Raw genomic sequence first — 16969 nt, 5'->3', positions numbered from 1 at the left:
TAGTAGGATTGACAGTCACATTATAACGCCCTCACGGCTGAAAGGGCGAGCATGTTTGGTGGCAATCCTTTGGATAAAGATGAAAGAGGGAGGGGGGTATAACAGTTCAAAATTGCCAGACTTTATCCTTCTCTAATTAGAAAATAAAATATATTTATTCAGAATTATTTTACAACATTTTATATGCAGGTGTTTTATATTATAAACAGGAAGTATATCTTCTACACCAACTATTAACTTGTTTTTGTCATCACCTTAGGTCGAGATTACACTCTATAGCCTATTCAAGTATGATTATACTTACTGGACAAACTTCTGTATTGCTACTTCACTAAAATGTGAGTCACATTCAAGTAAAAGGATGGTGTAGAGATTTGTATTGGTACAAATTGAGAATTAATCTGCTCTTGAAGGTGTACTGATCATCAACTTTAGGATGCTGGGATATCATAACATATCTACAGTTCTGACTTGAGTGTGTGGTATAATCAGCAGCTTTTAGTATTCGTCCTGCAAAAAAGTTTTTCTCCTTTCTGCTCAAGCAGACATATAATATCAGATTTTGAGCAACAGAATCCAGCCATTAGTTAAAGCTTATAGTTGTATGAAAGAATGGACAACACATGGTGGAATAAATATTTTATTTTTCAAATTACATTTGTCTATTTTACTTGTTATCCATGCTCATTATATGTTTCTGCAATCATTTCCTTCTAGCCTCACATATTGCAGGACCCAATACTTGCCTGTGAATTACAGTTTTACCTAAGACTACCACATACCAAAAGAAAACATTTATTAGTCTGTACACTCTCTGATAGTAAACACTGAACTTCCTCAGCAGAACCTACTACGTTCATTTTACCTATTTTCCCATTCAGCCTGAAAGTATTTTCTTTTTACAAAACATTTTAAGATAAAATGGTTACTACTTGCAGACTTCAAAACTATTACATAACTTTTTGAAAAATAAAACTAACCCACTAAAAAACCTGTACCATTTCAATTATTTTCATTCATGTTCATCCTTTTTTTGGGGGGGAAAAGTTCTTATTCAAAATCAAATTCAGAAATTAAATTGTTTTTTTTTTAATCTACAATTAAACTACAAATGATTTTTAATTCATTATTTTGAATTCCTGTCATGTTTTGAACTAAAGAAGTTTTGTCTACTTCTCTATCTTCATGGGTTGTCTACCAATATAGAGCTGTTGAATGTAAAGTCACCTATATCAATAAAACAATACACCAATTAAAAATATATTTTTATAAGTCTATGGATTTCTCAAGCAGAATTTGTTTAAATCCTTGTGCTTCTATCTGTATTACACTGTAAAAAACAATCATTCTATTTCCATATATAATTTCAAAATTTTAACCACAGATTGATCAAACGATGAACTACTCAAGATACTGAATGAGAACTCAAACAACCTTTGTTTTTTTTCAACTATTTTCATTTTGTATAATATTTTTCTTGTATACATTTAAACTTTCACTGTTTATTTATGTCCAATTTTAATGAGAATCTTTAGCTTCACTTACGTTTTTATTATGTAAATGTAAATAATTGTGCAAATTATTAGTGCAGGAGACCATTTTGTTACAATAAATTCTGTTAATCCATTTTATTTGAGGTGAAGAAAAATCTTACAATTAGATAAAACAAAGAACATTCTGTAAAACACTCAACCCAAACATTTTATTACTCAACATCAATGTACTATATATATATATAAATGCATTTGTACAGACTGTATATTTACAAATCTCCACAAATTACTAAAGACTAAAGTTTGAGGGTTAAATTTTATAATAACTTAACAAGAACCTGTTTAATTTACAGTATGATTACAATTCAGAAGAAAGATGATGAATAAAAAACTATCAACACTATGATAGTACAAATGTTATGAAATATAATGCTGCAAAAGGATCAAACATCTTCTGATCATCTAGTTTTCCTGCCACTAACAACTTTACATCTAATTTGAGCTCTGTAGGCTTTCTACAAGATATGTACAAGGTATTTACATGCAATTTTCATAGTTCAAAGAATGAAACTTTTTAAGCTAAACCAAAACATAATTCATTGTTCCTAACTCATTTCCATTAACATTATGAGAATGTATCACAATGATTATTACTCAACCGTAATGGAACTAACACTTCATACAGTCTTATGGAAAGTGCAGATTTATTCAGTGATTGAAGGCTAGTAGTGAATGATTTGAAGCATAATTTAGGAAAATAATTAACTATTGATCAGTTAATATATTGCATGTATGAGTTGAAATATGTTTCATATAACTCATTAGTTAACATGTCACAAGTAAGAGTTGAAGTACATTTTTTTTTTTTAATCATGAAAAGTGGATACTATACTAAATGTGTATGTCTCAAGTTTACTTTTTCAAGTGGACAATATTAACTTAGGTCATGTGCTTGTTGAGTGGCTTGATTATCATAATCTTCATAGAGAAAAGTTGTTCCCTTAAGATTGTACAAATATACTACTCCAACACAAGTCAATACAAAAGTGCTTATAAATCTCAAATATCCAATCCATTGGACCCTTTTTTTGTGGACATTTTCTTGATGCTCTGACTAAGTTTGTGATATGTGTTTATTACTTAGATCAATCAGTTATGGATGTGTGTTTATTACCCAGATCAATCAGTTAGAAACAACTAACTCAGATCTTCTTTGCCTAGATTAACTAGCCTTGCAGTGGAAGAAACTCCAGTATTCTTCCTTGTTATATATTAATATAATTCCAAATAGATTTTTCAATCCTTCTATGGAATGCCGTGATGTCTCACACTCATCTAACTCATTCCCAACAGCTTCACTGATCTTAATTATGGCTGACTAATTGATGACAACTCAACAATCAAACTAGATGCAGTAACGTTTTCAGGAAACAATATGAATAAGGTGAAATAACTGTAGGCCAACTTTACATTCTAGTATACCATACTCATTCTTTCATCTGTAATGATCATACGTTTGTTTAAATTATGTCCTTCAAAACCAACAATAATTTCCTCCATTTCAGATACAGCTCTGTTTTTTGGGCTCAGGTTAGAAAAACAAGGGTGTGGTTTTTCAGATGATGATGTCACTTCTTTATCAACAGTCCCATTACTCTGGTGGTGGTCCACGGGGATTAGATGCATTTGATACTGTAATTTTCCTTCTACAACTCCTACACCTTCTTGGGACTGCTCAAACAAATGCACTTCTGAACCATTGGTAACTTCTTCAGCAACTTCTGCTGAAACTGACACCTCAGCATTTGACTCATCCTTCAATGTGTACCCTATTTTTGCTACATCAATGCCAGGACTCTCTGGGTCACAAAACATTCTGATCCAAGAGTGATGAAGGGATTCTTTAGCTGTCATTCGTTCACTGAATAACAAGAAAAAGCTTGGTTTTATCATAAGCAATTAATTTAACAAGATTTTTTAGGAATAAATCAATAGTGTGATCTATAAAAACAATTAACAAGACTAGAACCTCAACCATTGTTTTTCAGCTTTCCATCAGTAAGTCTCTGTTTCCAGCTTTGATGAAGATTTATAGCCAATAATGGTGTATTGTTATCATTTTTTTTTCTGGTTTTAAAGTTTTCTGGTCAAGGTATTAGTTATCAATTTTCTATTTTTTATGTTAAGCTTGCATAGATATGTCTTATTTAAGTAAACACACCAGATAGTTTTTGTCACAATAAAGTTTGAGTTTTGTGGCCACTTTGTGGTTCTCCACTAAACTTCAGAAACGTTTACAGATAATCTACAGTTACTTTCCAGCCTATTTTGAATTGGTTCTGTAATTGACATACATACCTGTTCACACACATTTTACTTCTATAATCACATTTAAATGTCTTAACTTGGTTCTTTCCTCAAAATTTATGTCTTTAGTAGCTGCCTATAGTGGTCATGACCATTAACCATGTAATCACTTTAAAGCTGTAGCTATCATAAGAACTGGTCTGGCACACAAATTTTGACATCAGTGTCTTCCTTATCATTTACACCTGTCACATAAAGTGTTCAATCATAAGGCAAAATTTAAAAAGTAATATATTCACAGGTAAACAGAAGTGGACACAATGAGATGGTTTATTAACAACTCAATTAGATGACAACATCAGTTGACATACATAAAGCTTACCTTGGCTCAGTGATCAATAACCTCTGGATGAAGTCTTTAGCATCATTTGAGACACTACCAAATAATTCTTCTGGAAACTCCACAATTCCACTTGTTATGTTCCAAAAAGTCTCTTGTTTTGTCTCACCACCAAAGGGTGTATGCCCTGACAGAAGAACATAAGCCAGGACACCAATACTCCTAAAAATGTAAAGAATAATTCCTGGTTTTATTCTACACCTACATGTTTACTGTTTTGAAGGATACTGATGTATTCATCACTTGAAATATACTAGCATATTTTATCTTATAGTAGAAATATACAAGAATAACTTTAATGACTGAATGTATGCAAAGAAATGTATAAAAATTAATAGAACACAGTCTCCTTATCCTTGTCAAATAAGAACATTGTATTATCTATGAAAGGATTTACATTGTAAATAACAGTTACCATAAGATAATGTAGCATTCTTATATTTCAATTATTTTACTCCCCATTAAACCAGAAAAGAGAAGATAAAATCCACTACAATAATTCAGAAATATCTAATTAGGAAATAAATTAGCAAACTCCTTAATTAAAAATGCTTAAGGTAACTGAGCTTCATCAAACTACTTCCTTAGATAATTACTTTTTAGGCTAAATCTAATTTATTTGATTAGTTTTAAAACTGTTCAATGTGTTTCTTGAACTTTGCAACTAGCAATCTAGATATAAATTACTTTTTTCCACATAAAATTCATTATTCAGAGTTTTAAGTACTTAATGACCTTATTATATTTTTCTCTTTAAAAACAACTTCATGACTGTTCATTTTAGTGTAAAGCTACACAATAAGCTTTCTGCACTTTGTCTCTCACAAGGCATTGAACTCAAGATTTCAGCGATGTAAGTCTAAATGCACAGCTGACCCACTGGTGGACTTTTCTTTTTAAAACAACTAATATTCCTTCAAATTAAGCACTTACATGAGCCCTATTAAAATGCACTTTCTGGTTAAATTACAATAAAACCTTCAATAATATACTTACTAGCTACATGTATAGTCTAACAACTGATACATTAATAACCTAATAAAGATGATTTTGAACATCATTACATTTAAACACATTCAATAACTTATTTAATAATGCCAGATAACACATTATTTAATGTTTACTTAACAGGCTGTCTGAAAATCATATTAACTTTACAAGATAATGATCAGATTAATCAGTACTGGTGCGAGTTGCTATCCCAACACGAACATAAACTCTTTCATTCCATCATCAAGTGACAAGTCAAAGAGTTAATCACTTAATACAAGTCCATTTAATGCTATTTCTCTTTAGAAATAGCCAATATATGACAGGGTAATAAGCAATGAGCAAAGGTATCCTAAAAAAACAATTGAAAACATTTTTATGCTCACCACATGTCTGTAGCCAAAGAAATTGGTTCATACTGAAGAATCTCTGGAGCTGAAAAAAAAAAAAAAAGGGAACATCATCACAATTAGCAATGATATAATAATGTGGATTTTTATTATGTCAAGCCTTAGAATGATGTATGATTTGATAAAAATTCTCTGTGAGCAAAAGACTTTCTTAAACAGTCCTTGTATTTAAAAAAACAACAAAAAAAACATTTTAAGCTCTTAAAACCAGGTTTTCTCACTAGTGTTGTTCATGTTTTTACAAAATCGAGTATGATTTTACTCATTTATTTGAATTTATCTTGTTTCAAAAAAACAAGTTGTAGTTTGAGTATTATTTGGCCCCCAGGTTAAGGGCTGTTTCAGTCATAAACATAAATAGTGGAGATTGTAAATCTTCAGCATGTAAACATATTAATTTTTTTTTTTCAGGAGTGGGGACTGTAAAATTTTAATATGTAAAAATATTCAGGTGTTCTCAGCAGTGAGAACTGTAAATCTTCAACATGTAAAAATATTCAGGTGTTCTCAGCAGTGAGAACTGTAAATTTTCAATATGTGAAGATTCAGGTGTTCTCAGCAGTGACAACTGTAAATCTTCAATATGTGAAGATTCAGGTGTTCTCAGCAGTGACAACTGTAAATCTTCAATATGTGAAGATTCAAGTGTTCTCAGCAGTGACAATTGTAAATCTTCAATATGTGAAGATTCAGGTTTTCTCAGTATTCAACATTTAAAAATATTCAGGTGTTCTCAGCAGTGAGAACTGTAAAACTTCAATATGTAAACACATTCAGATGTTCTCAGTAGTGAGGACTGTAAAACTTCAATATGTAAACATATTCAGGTTTTCTCTGTAGTAGGGACTGTAAAACTTCAACGTACAAACATAATCAGGCGTTCCAAGGATCTCTCGGATCTCGCTTCCTTTGGTAATCCGTCGAGAAATTCCAAAGTCACACAACTTCACATCACACTGTGGAAAGGCTTGTGTAAGCAGCAGGTTTTGTGGCTGTAAACAAACATACCATTCCCCATTATGGTAAACAAAAAAGGGCAAATACAAAAAAGATTCCAAATTATTAGAAATAATGCATCACTTGACTGGCTAAAAACTTTATACATTTCTAGTGAAACAGATAGAAAAACATACAAAAGACAAATGCGTTAATGATATAGCTATTCCGAATCCCTCTGTTCAAAATTTTAGAATATAATACATAATGTGGAATACTGTTCATATTCAAGTACAAACTGTAACGCTGCAAACAAAAAAAAACATATTATAGTGTTACGTCTCTGGTCGTTTGTTAATTACTCGTAAAAATTCTTTCCGAAGAACTTCAGCGATACAAGTCCTTTCTCAAATAAAACTAGTTTATTCTTTCTCAATTCCACTTTGCAATACACTTAATTTCAACAGTCACCTTAACTTAAACACACGCTATAATTTACAACGAACGATTCATGCACTTTACTTACTACCGCGCATAACTCAATTGTCTGTCTATATCTTCAATCTCTCTGTCTGCTATACCATTACGATTAATTGTCTGGCGCACTTATATACAAGAATAGAGGGTGCCTAGCAAATACTGGATTATTCGTGATGTTCCCCATTATTTCTAGAACTCATTATGAGTTACCAGCGTCACGTGAGTTCCGCTGTCATAACAGTAGTAATCTGAAGTCTCAAACTGTTCCAGTGTGTTAAAGAAAAACAAAAAACATGTATGGTAAGAAGTCTGCTGGACGACAAACAATTGAAGTAAATTTTAATTGAACCCGCAGGCCCTCACCCTTAGTATCGCATTCCAAAATGGGGGAACATACCACGTGGCCATCCTAATATGTTTCATATGACTGATTAAAGAAACTAGGTCTTCATTGACTATACATGCGCCTGAAAAAAAAAGAGAAAGAAATCAGACAACTTCCGTCGTTCTTGCAGTGCATTCTGTACCACGTGGAAAAAGTGACGTAGAGGTATAACGTGACCGTCCTGAGGCAAGTCAGTTCGCGCCAAGGCTTCTAACACCGATATAATACTGCTAGACTCATCTCGGCATTTACACTTCTTACTCTCGTGCGAACTAAAGAGACTAAACTCTAAGCTGACTTTTTTCTTTCTTTTTTTGTAGATTGCCATCCGTAATTTACTTCGAGTCAACGTTGAAATCGAGAAATACTGGTGGCGAAATTCACCCGATTGCTATTCCAGCACATTTTGGAACGTTTTTTGACAATTAATAAAAACCTTTTTGAGAGAAATATATGTTCGAAATTGAAAACACACACACACATATGAAAACGCATCAAATAATATCGTCCCTTCGTTCTGGGATGTTACTCATGCTTCCCGAGTATTAAACGGAATGAAACATTAGGTATTTTTGTCGATTTATTGTGTGCATGCAATATTTTTCATATATATATGTGATTCAATTTACATTTTCCTTTAGACTCGTTAAAAACCGGATGTGAAGAACCAAATAAATACGTAAACAATCCTATTCCTTAAAATGAACTAATGCACACCGTCGGTGAAGCAAATGGTAACTTGGTACTGTCTGTATTTCTTTCTTTACTGTTTGCTCTGTTACACCCGAAGTGCATTGGGTAGTTACTATTTACGCCCTTGTAGCACACACCTACAGTACAGTATGATCAGTTTGTTTCTTTGCTGTTAAGCAAAAAGCACCATAATGGGCTATCTGTGCTGTGCCCACCACAAATATCGAAACCCGGTTTGGGGCGGTATGATCCCTAAGACTTACCACGAGCTACCGGGGGGCAATATGATCAAGTGATTAGTTTTGATGAAGAAACAATGGATAGCAGAAACCAGTTTTAAACTTTTTTTTTTAAGTTTAAGACGATATTTTGTTTACTTATTGTTTAAATTCTTCGTTTTGGCCGTTTTCATTATATCAAAAACACTGGTAGATTAACTATTATTGAAGTGATATAATTTGTTTTAGAACTCGAGCACTGTATTTGTTAATATAGCTCAGTCCTGCTTGTTACCAAGTGAAGACTTGATACTAAAATGATACAAGAAGGTCAATAGTTTTCACCAATATTAAGGTTTCGGAAAGAAAACCGAACACCAGCGAGCTAGACAAGATTTTAACACAGCTCAAATCCGGTTTCATGGGATGTATAAATTAATTTCTGGTTTCCTTAATGGTTCAAAAAGCATCGACACCTGTTAACTATACTATAGTTTGAAATTTAGTGAGGTGGAAACCCTTCAGCATAAATTGAAAAACTGGATGAAGGTATGTTAAAATGATCATAGCAGTCTTTCTGTTTATCTGCTGGTACTTTATAATTTTTTCTTCTAAATTAATCAATAAACAGTTTCCTTGTTTCATCTTGTTGTATAACTAAAGAAGACTATTTCAAAGTCGTAGCTATCCTAGTGGACATCTTAAGAACTAAATTATCTAAATATAAACTGTACTGTCCAAGTAGCTCTAACACTGATGAGGTACATATTATGCTGTCTTCTTGGTATGTATGTGTATCATATTAATGAATTCCTTAGTCTTCATGTCTATGACATTAAACAAACATTTACTTATAGTACGCTTCGTAATATGCATAATTTCAGCAACAGAAATATTCAAAATAATTAATTTCGTCATTTTTTTGTAGTTCGTTCGCAATTTTAAACATTATAGCAAACATAACGACAGTACTCTTTTTCTTCTTTTTGATTTCCTTCCCTTGCACACGTACAATTATCAAGAAAATTGTTTCAGATCCTATCAGCAATTGTAGGGTTAAATTGAACGTAATTCATTAACCCCACCACCCACCCAGTATATGATTTGTAGCCTTGAATGTTGAATGATAATTATAACACCCACTTTACATTTATGAGGAAAATAAATGTACATTCCATGAATAACTAACCAATTAAAAGCCCTAAAAAATCAGTTGTTTTACATTAATTCTATTTACTCATCATCAACTATTTTGCAGAAAGGGTTCAAAAGGCAAATTTGTTTTCAGTTACTTCCAGACTACTTCCTTCTTTATAAAACTTTTACATGTGAACATTTCCTTACTTCTTTTTTCTCTGCCAATATCACTCTAAGAAAAGGCGGAATATACCTCTTTTTTTTCTAGCTGCGAAGCAACGCTCATCGGCTTCCGGGGGGGGGGGGGGGGAAACAACTCAAAAACACTGCTACACAAAGCACGTTTCATAATTACTATATGCTGATGTTTTTCGTTTCAATTACGTTCCTAATGATAACGAAGATGAAGAAGAAATTAAAAAGGCGAATGCAACATGTCTTCGCCATGAAATCCCAACATGGCCAATTTTGAATGGTGGTTTGGAATGAAAAGAAAGGAGAAACAATATAAAAACAGTATGTCTCTCTGCAGAAACATAAATATTCAGCAAACTGAACATTTTTCTTATACGATGAGCAAGTTGTAGAAAGAGTTCAAACCCACATTAATAGATGATTGTTTGATGTACATTTTCTTTCGAATATACCAAGCCACTTAAGTAGTTTCAAAAACAATAAACTGATATACCTTAGCTCAATACCCTATTACAGTACTGAAAGAAAAAAAATATCATTTAGACTCGAGAAAACATTTACGTTGATATTTTACAACCACTCGTGAAACATCAAATACAAGAGACGAAAAACCTTAAATGGGCGTTGTTAAGCAATAGTCACCTGACCTACAAATCATAGATTTGATTAAATAAGCAAAACTTTTCGCTTTCTTTTAAAAAATCAGTAATGAATACCAGACACGTATTTTAATTTTAATCAATGGAGATCACTGTTATGTGTTAGAACATAACATTTTCAAACCAGTAAACTATTCATTATTGTTTAACGCAGATTTCCCATTACTGCTATTTTTTTTTAAGTTGTCAAGAAACAAAATAAGAAAAAAAAGTCGAGATTTCAATACATTTTTAGAGAATTATACAAAAAACAACTGCCAAAACAAGTATTTTCATTCTAATAATTAGTTACTGTTGTAGCTCTTGAAGTAAGGGAAGTAAGGTTAATACTTCTCAATATCGAAATACATCTCTCCATCAAAACTGTCCACCTCATCAATGATGATCTAAACTTGAAGGTTCATATTTATATAAACTATTGTAATGCATACACTAGCATTATGAAGTATTATTTACTATGCCGAATGCACAACTATTTTGCGCTTTTTCATAGCTATTTATGACCTTATCTCACATAGGTCATTTTTGCAAAACTGAAATCCTAGATAGCACAAGTGTGGGTTGGTATTTCCCAATTTATAGTTATAGCATCGGTCTAAAGAGATTGGGTTTATGTACTTTTTCACAAGAAAGACTAGCATTTGTTTGGTCCCAAAAATATGAAAAACCGTTTTTGGGGTTTGTGGGTTAGGTTACTTTTGCATAACAACGTCCCGTTTTTGTGTGGAAATGTATTCTAGTTAGAGTCATGATAGTATAATAGGTTTGGCGTGCCTTTATATCTAAGTGAGCGATACCACGCTGATGTAAAAAAGCTACTCCCTCTAGAATCTGCCGCATCACACGAGATGCCTCTGTTTCGGCTATCACTTCTTGGTCATCCAGAACACGTTGTAACTCGCCACCTGCCGCCCTGAAAAATAACAACCACAATTAAACTTCGAATTAATTTAAAAACAAGGCTTAAATACAGTTGTTAGTAATAATTCTGTAAAAGCTACTGATCTGTGGCATTAAAACACGCATTTAGAAGTCAGATATTATTGATATTTCTGATGCCTTGAGGTTACCCTGAATACTTACATTTCCAAAACCAGAATAACTTCAGATGACGTCTCGTAGACTTCATGAAGATGAATAATATGTTGACAACTGTCACTGAGTTTTAAAACAAACATTTCATGCATTATCTCGTGACGAACATCCGCCGCACGACGTCGTTTTCGAATACATTTTGCGGCATACTCAACACCGGTTTCTTTGTGCTTGCAGCGACGAACAGTGGCAAATTTGCCCCTAAGTATAAAAAAGAAAAGTGATAAACGTTACGTTGTAATGTCAAAAAAAAAATATATATATATATAAGTGAAATTTGTGTTGGCTTTTTGAAAGATGGAAACTTGAGGAGACTAGTCAAAAATGTTTTTGTGTGTTCTATGTCTCAAGTTTTGGGGTGTATTCGTTTTTAGCTACCGCAGTGGATTTACGAATTCAAAATATGAGGTGTAAATTTTTCAATTGCAGAGGCTATACAAGTTCAGATTTTCACATTGCAATATCTATATTCCTGGTTTCATATAAAATTCCTTAAAGGTTAAACATTTCATTGCCCCATTAAAAAATAAAATAAAAACATTATGTTCAAAAGTAAATACCTACATAAAACATCATTACAACAAAATTAAAATATTTCGAAAATGAAAATGTATTTAAATTAACACAACAGCGCATTAGCTTGATCCATAATGAGAACGATTATTGTTAGAGGATCATAAAAATATTGGAATATCTAATAGGGCCGCAGAACACTTGCTCATAAAACGCGGCTAAGAAATTGGCTAATATATGAAGACTTCCCTCATATCAGAAAAGAAAAGTTATTTTTACAACATACATACACACAAAGTAACATAGATATGTTAAAAATCAGAAGCTCGATTTACAAAGTACCATACCTATGCTGTGCCCACCACGGGTATCGAAACCCGGTTTCTAGGATTATAAATCCGTTGACATACCGCTGTGCCACTGGGAGCGAGCCCCATAGAAGTACTTCGTTTATTTATTAATGCGTGCGTTTGTGTGGATCGTATACTTCGAAACATTAAGCTAAAATTATTTTTTCTTATTTAATCTGAAGTAAGTTGTAAGTGCCTGCCTGCCGTCTCCGGTAATTAGCAGAGTCCAGAAGGTTACGAATTGAGCTCCGAAGATGACAGTGATCCTGTAACCCTGATAGCTAGTTTTTAATAATGTGAGAATTATCTAACTGTTGAACACAATCATTAACGACAGAGTAAAAACATGTAATGCTAGTTAGTTCTGTATCTAAAGTAATTTTCGCCCACACAGTTTTTCAATTTATTAAGACCATTATAAGCAATAAAAAAAACTAACATCTCCTATAACAGTAAGAAAAAAAACACACACATAATTTATATATCCTCTAAAGCAAGTAATCATCTGCACTGGAGACGTTGTGACCAGTTTCGGTGTTATTCACCTTGTAGACCCATTAGTTGGCTTACTCATCTACAAGCAGCACCAATAATACCTATAGGAAAAGAACGAAGAGTGAAACAATGTCCTATTTTTAACTGCTAAATGAAGTCTACTGAAAATTTAACTCAAATTTTCTTTATCCGAACTTTCACACATCAAATTGGGCTTGTGTAGCATCAGTGTTTATTATTGAAACTTTTACACAAAGCACAAGCAGCTGTCTGTGAGGATGGGTATTTGGTTGTTGTGCGCAACCTGCGAGGGTGAATTTGGTTGTTGTGCGCAACCTGCGAGGGTGAGGTTTTATTCAGATCAGCACAAGCAGATTATTCAGAAATGTCATGGTTAATCCACCGCGCGCAATGAAATTTAGTTAAACATATGCAACAGTACGCAGAAGTACGCTACAACAACTGAAGAACGTTTTTATGAGTAACCTGACAACTGTCCCAGTAGGAAAGTTGCCCCCCCCCCCGCTTCCATATCTTATTATATTAATATAACAGACTAAAATAGGAAAGAAAAACGTATTACTTGTATTTCATAAAACAATGAATTATCTAAAACTTTAAATAGGAGAAAATAACGCAAGTTTCATGTTACATTTTGTTTATTGTAATAAAATAAAAATGTTGAACTATGCAAAGTTATATAACTTAAGTACACTAGAACTATAACCTATGGGCTATTCCTCTCAAAAAGTCCAATAAATTGCGGTTTTGAAAATCTTCTACAATGTTTGTTATGATTGAGGGGTACAATTGTCCTACAACCGTTTCTATGAGTGTTAACACACACTTCTTAAGCCAAATAACCTTCGGGTTTTTCTTCCAAGGACTTTAAAGCAGATATGTGACTCATTAATTACACGTGAAAGTTGGCTCCATTTCTTATAAACATCTATATACAATTAACACAAAGACCAGCATCATGAATCAGCTACCGGCTGGATTGACGCGGACTAAACGCCTGGGCTAGGAGGAAAAACCAAACAAAGCAATAACCTAACCTACTTTTTCAAATGTATGTACAAAGAAGTTCCTGGTTCTTTTACTCGAATTATAACAATAAGTTTCCCCCCAAACAGCAGATCCTAGATAAATTTACAGAATTAAAAAAAGAGCTGATTATAAACCTACAGAGTATGGAACTAAAAGGAATTATTTCAAACACAATTAATCCTAATCTAAAATGAAATACTACACTAGTAAGTTCACTGAGAAGGCAATGACCCGTCTGCTACTAGCTACGGTGCGCATGCTTTAGCACTTTAACTACATGGCATAACATCACCATCCTAGCAAACAGAACTGTGCGCTACAGGTCATAATATCTTTATCCCAGCAAACAGAGGTGTACACTACATGCGAAAATGTCACCCTCCTAGCAAACGAATATGTACACTACATACCAAAATGTCACCCTCCTAGCAAACGAATATGTACATTACATGCGAAAATGTCACCCTCCTAGCAAACGAATATGTACACTACATACCAAAATGTCACCCTCCTAGCAAACGAATATGTACACTACATGCCACAATGTCACCCTCCTAGCAAACGAATATGTATTCTACATGCCACAGTATCACCCTCCTAGCAAACGAATATGTATTCTACATGCCACAGTATCACCCTCCTAGCAAACGAATATGTATTCTACATGCCACAGTGTCACCCTCCAAGCAAACGAATGTGTACACTACATTCCACAATGTCGACCTCCTAGCAAACGAATATGTACACTACATACCAAAATGTCACTCTCCTAGCCAACGAATATGTACTCTACATGCCACAATGTCGACCTCCTAGCAAACGAATATGTACTCTACATGCGAAAATGTCACCCTCCTAGCAAACGAATATGTACACTACATACCAAAATGTCACTCTCCTAGCCAACGGAGATGTACACTACATGCCAAAATGTCACTCTCCTAGCCAACGAATATGCACTCTACATGCCACAATGTCGACCTCCTAGCAAACGAATATGTACTCTACATGCCACAATGTCACCCTCCTAGCAAACGGAGATGTACACTACATACCAAAATGTCACCCTCCTAGCAAACGAATATGTACACTACATGCCACAATGTCACCCTCCTAGCAAGAAAATGTACACTACATGCCCAAATGTCACCCTCCTAGCAAACGAATATGTACACTACATGCCACAATGTCACCCTCCTAGCAAACGAATATGCACTCTACATGCCACAATGTCACCCTCCTAGCAAACGGAGATGTACACTGCATTCCACAATGTCACCCGCCTAGCAAACGAATATGTACACTACATACCAAAATGTCACCCTCCTAGCAAACGAATATGTACACTACATGCCACAATGTCACTTTCCTAACCAACGAATATGTACTCTACATGCCACAATGTCACCCTCCTAGCAAGAAGATGTACACTACATGCCCAAATGTCACCCTCCTAGCAAACGAATATGTACACTACATGCCACAATGTCACCCTCCTAGCAAACGAATATGTACACTACATGCCACAATGTCAACCTCCTAGCAAACGAACATGTACACTACATGCTACAATGTCACCATCCTAGGAAGGAGATGTACACTACATACAATATCAAGTTTCAAGCATATATGTATATACATCTTTCCCTTGCAATAATTTCAACTTCTTTTTTAAGCTTCATATGGTAAACATCTAGTATAACACGGTCAACACTAGGGTGATCTGTCTACATTTAACGAACAAGAAATTACAACTCACTACAGGATATCACCATTTACAGACGACTACAAAACATTCTACTTAAAATAAGAAAAATTATGTAGCGGAACTCCAACCTTTTGATGAACACATCGTTGTCACATGTTATTTCGGTCTTTTTTTCAATTTTTTAAGCATGAACACACAGTGATGTAACGATAATAGATTAGAGCAAGATCGGCTTCACCGCATGGGCCCGGGCCCAGAGCCCACATACAACTAAAGACCCCGGGATTCCTCCACCCATATTGTGAATTTTTGAGAGTGTACGTAAAGAAGTTAAAGAAAGAAAATGTTATTGTATCATTGTTACTAGAGTGTTTTAGTTTTGAATAAAGAATGTTTCACTGGACGGCCGATTATCTAGTCCTAGACAGAAATATTTTCAGTGTAGAACTGGTGTGACATTGTGCTACTGTAATGTATTGATTATTTTTTGTTTTTTCTCCTCTGCTTACAAATATTCATAATAGAATATTTAGTTTCTCTCTTTTCTTTGTTTGTAGTTAAGCACAAAGCTACACGACGGGCTATCTGTGCTGTGTCCACACAGGCCCATCATAAGGGGGGCAACTGGCCAGGGGCCCGGGCGAATGAAACCTGGTTATGCCGTAAAACCCGCAAAGCATCTTTAGGCTATATCTTCATTTAATGATAAAAAACCATAGTTTTTGGCTTTTCTTTGCATATAGACGCTTGATACATTAAGAACGACTGAAATAATAATTTGAGTAATAATTAATACGTATTTGTTACTTTATAGATTTAATAAATATTTGTTGTTACTTTATTATCGTTTTTACGCTTATACTGTGAAATAAAAAAGGCTGCTGCTATGATTTTGTCTGGTTTACGAGCTCGTTGCTGTCCTAATTTAAGATCTTCTTTTTAATAAATTCTTGAAAATGTTAAAAAGAGAGAGAGAGAGAAAGTGGGCCCGTGCTGGCTCTCGACGTTCCTGTGCCCACACCTGCATTTTAGCAGCATATTTAGTAAATTTATGTAAAGCTTTTATTGTCCCGGAATTCGACTGCTCATAATTTGCAGATGTTCTCATAACCAGCACTCATAACATAATCAAGTTTTTCTCAGCCAAAAGTGAGAGCTTTATTCCTTTGTTCACTAGATTCAGTAAGTCTCACAGATGACATTACAGTATTTACAATTTGAATATAGTGTTACGTTTCCGTTTGTTAATTAACTTTCCGTAACTTCGTTCCGACGAAACTTTAGCGACACAAGTCCTTACTTAATAAAACTGGTTTATTTTTTCCGAATATAACTTTACCGATACACTCAACTTCAACAATCGCGCTAAACAAACGCTATAACAACGAACGTGCTCAATAATACTTCTGACTGCAGATCAAATACTCACTGTCTACACACACACATTATTGCGTC

At 33.9% G+C, this 16969-nt stretch overlaps 1 protein-coding gene across 2 annotated transcripts in view; it reads right to left on the bottom strand.

Moving 5' to 3' along the window:
- Positions 1-665: 665 nt before the first annotated feature.
- LOC106469412 (serine/threonine-protein kinase 17B-like) overlaps positions 666-16969 on the bottom strand; it is a 44835-nt gene continuing 28531 nt past the window's right edge. For both annotated transcript variants that reach the window (XM_022398753.1, XM_022398764.1), the window contains exons 3-8: positions 11387-11599; positions 11078-11216; positions 6466-6592; positions 5577-5625; positions 4183-4362; positions 666-3414 (exon numbers count right to left, since the gene is read on the bottom strand). In XM_022398753.1, coding sequence (XP_022254461.1) covers positions 2967-3414; positions 4183-4362; positions 5577-5625; positions 6466-6592; positions 11078-11216; positions 11387-11599 — 1156 coding nt within the window. In that variant the 3' untranslated portion in view covers positions 666-2966. The remainder of the gene's footprint in view (positions 3415-4182; positions 4363-5576; positions 5626-6465; positions 6593-11077; positions 11217-11386; positions 11600-16969) is intronic.

This window comes from Limulus polyphemus, unplaced genomic scaffold (genome assembly GCF_000517525.1).
Source record: "Limulus polyphemus unplaced genomic scaffold, Limulus_polyphemus-2.1.2 Scaffold96, whole genome shotgun sequence".
In the NCBI taxonomy this organism is placed as follows: Eukaryota; Metazoa; Arthropoda; class Merostomata; order Xiphosura; family Limulidae; genus Limulus; species Limulus polyphemus.
Note: the sequence above shows the minus strand (reverse complement) of the source record. Positions and strands in the feature narration are given on the sequence as shown.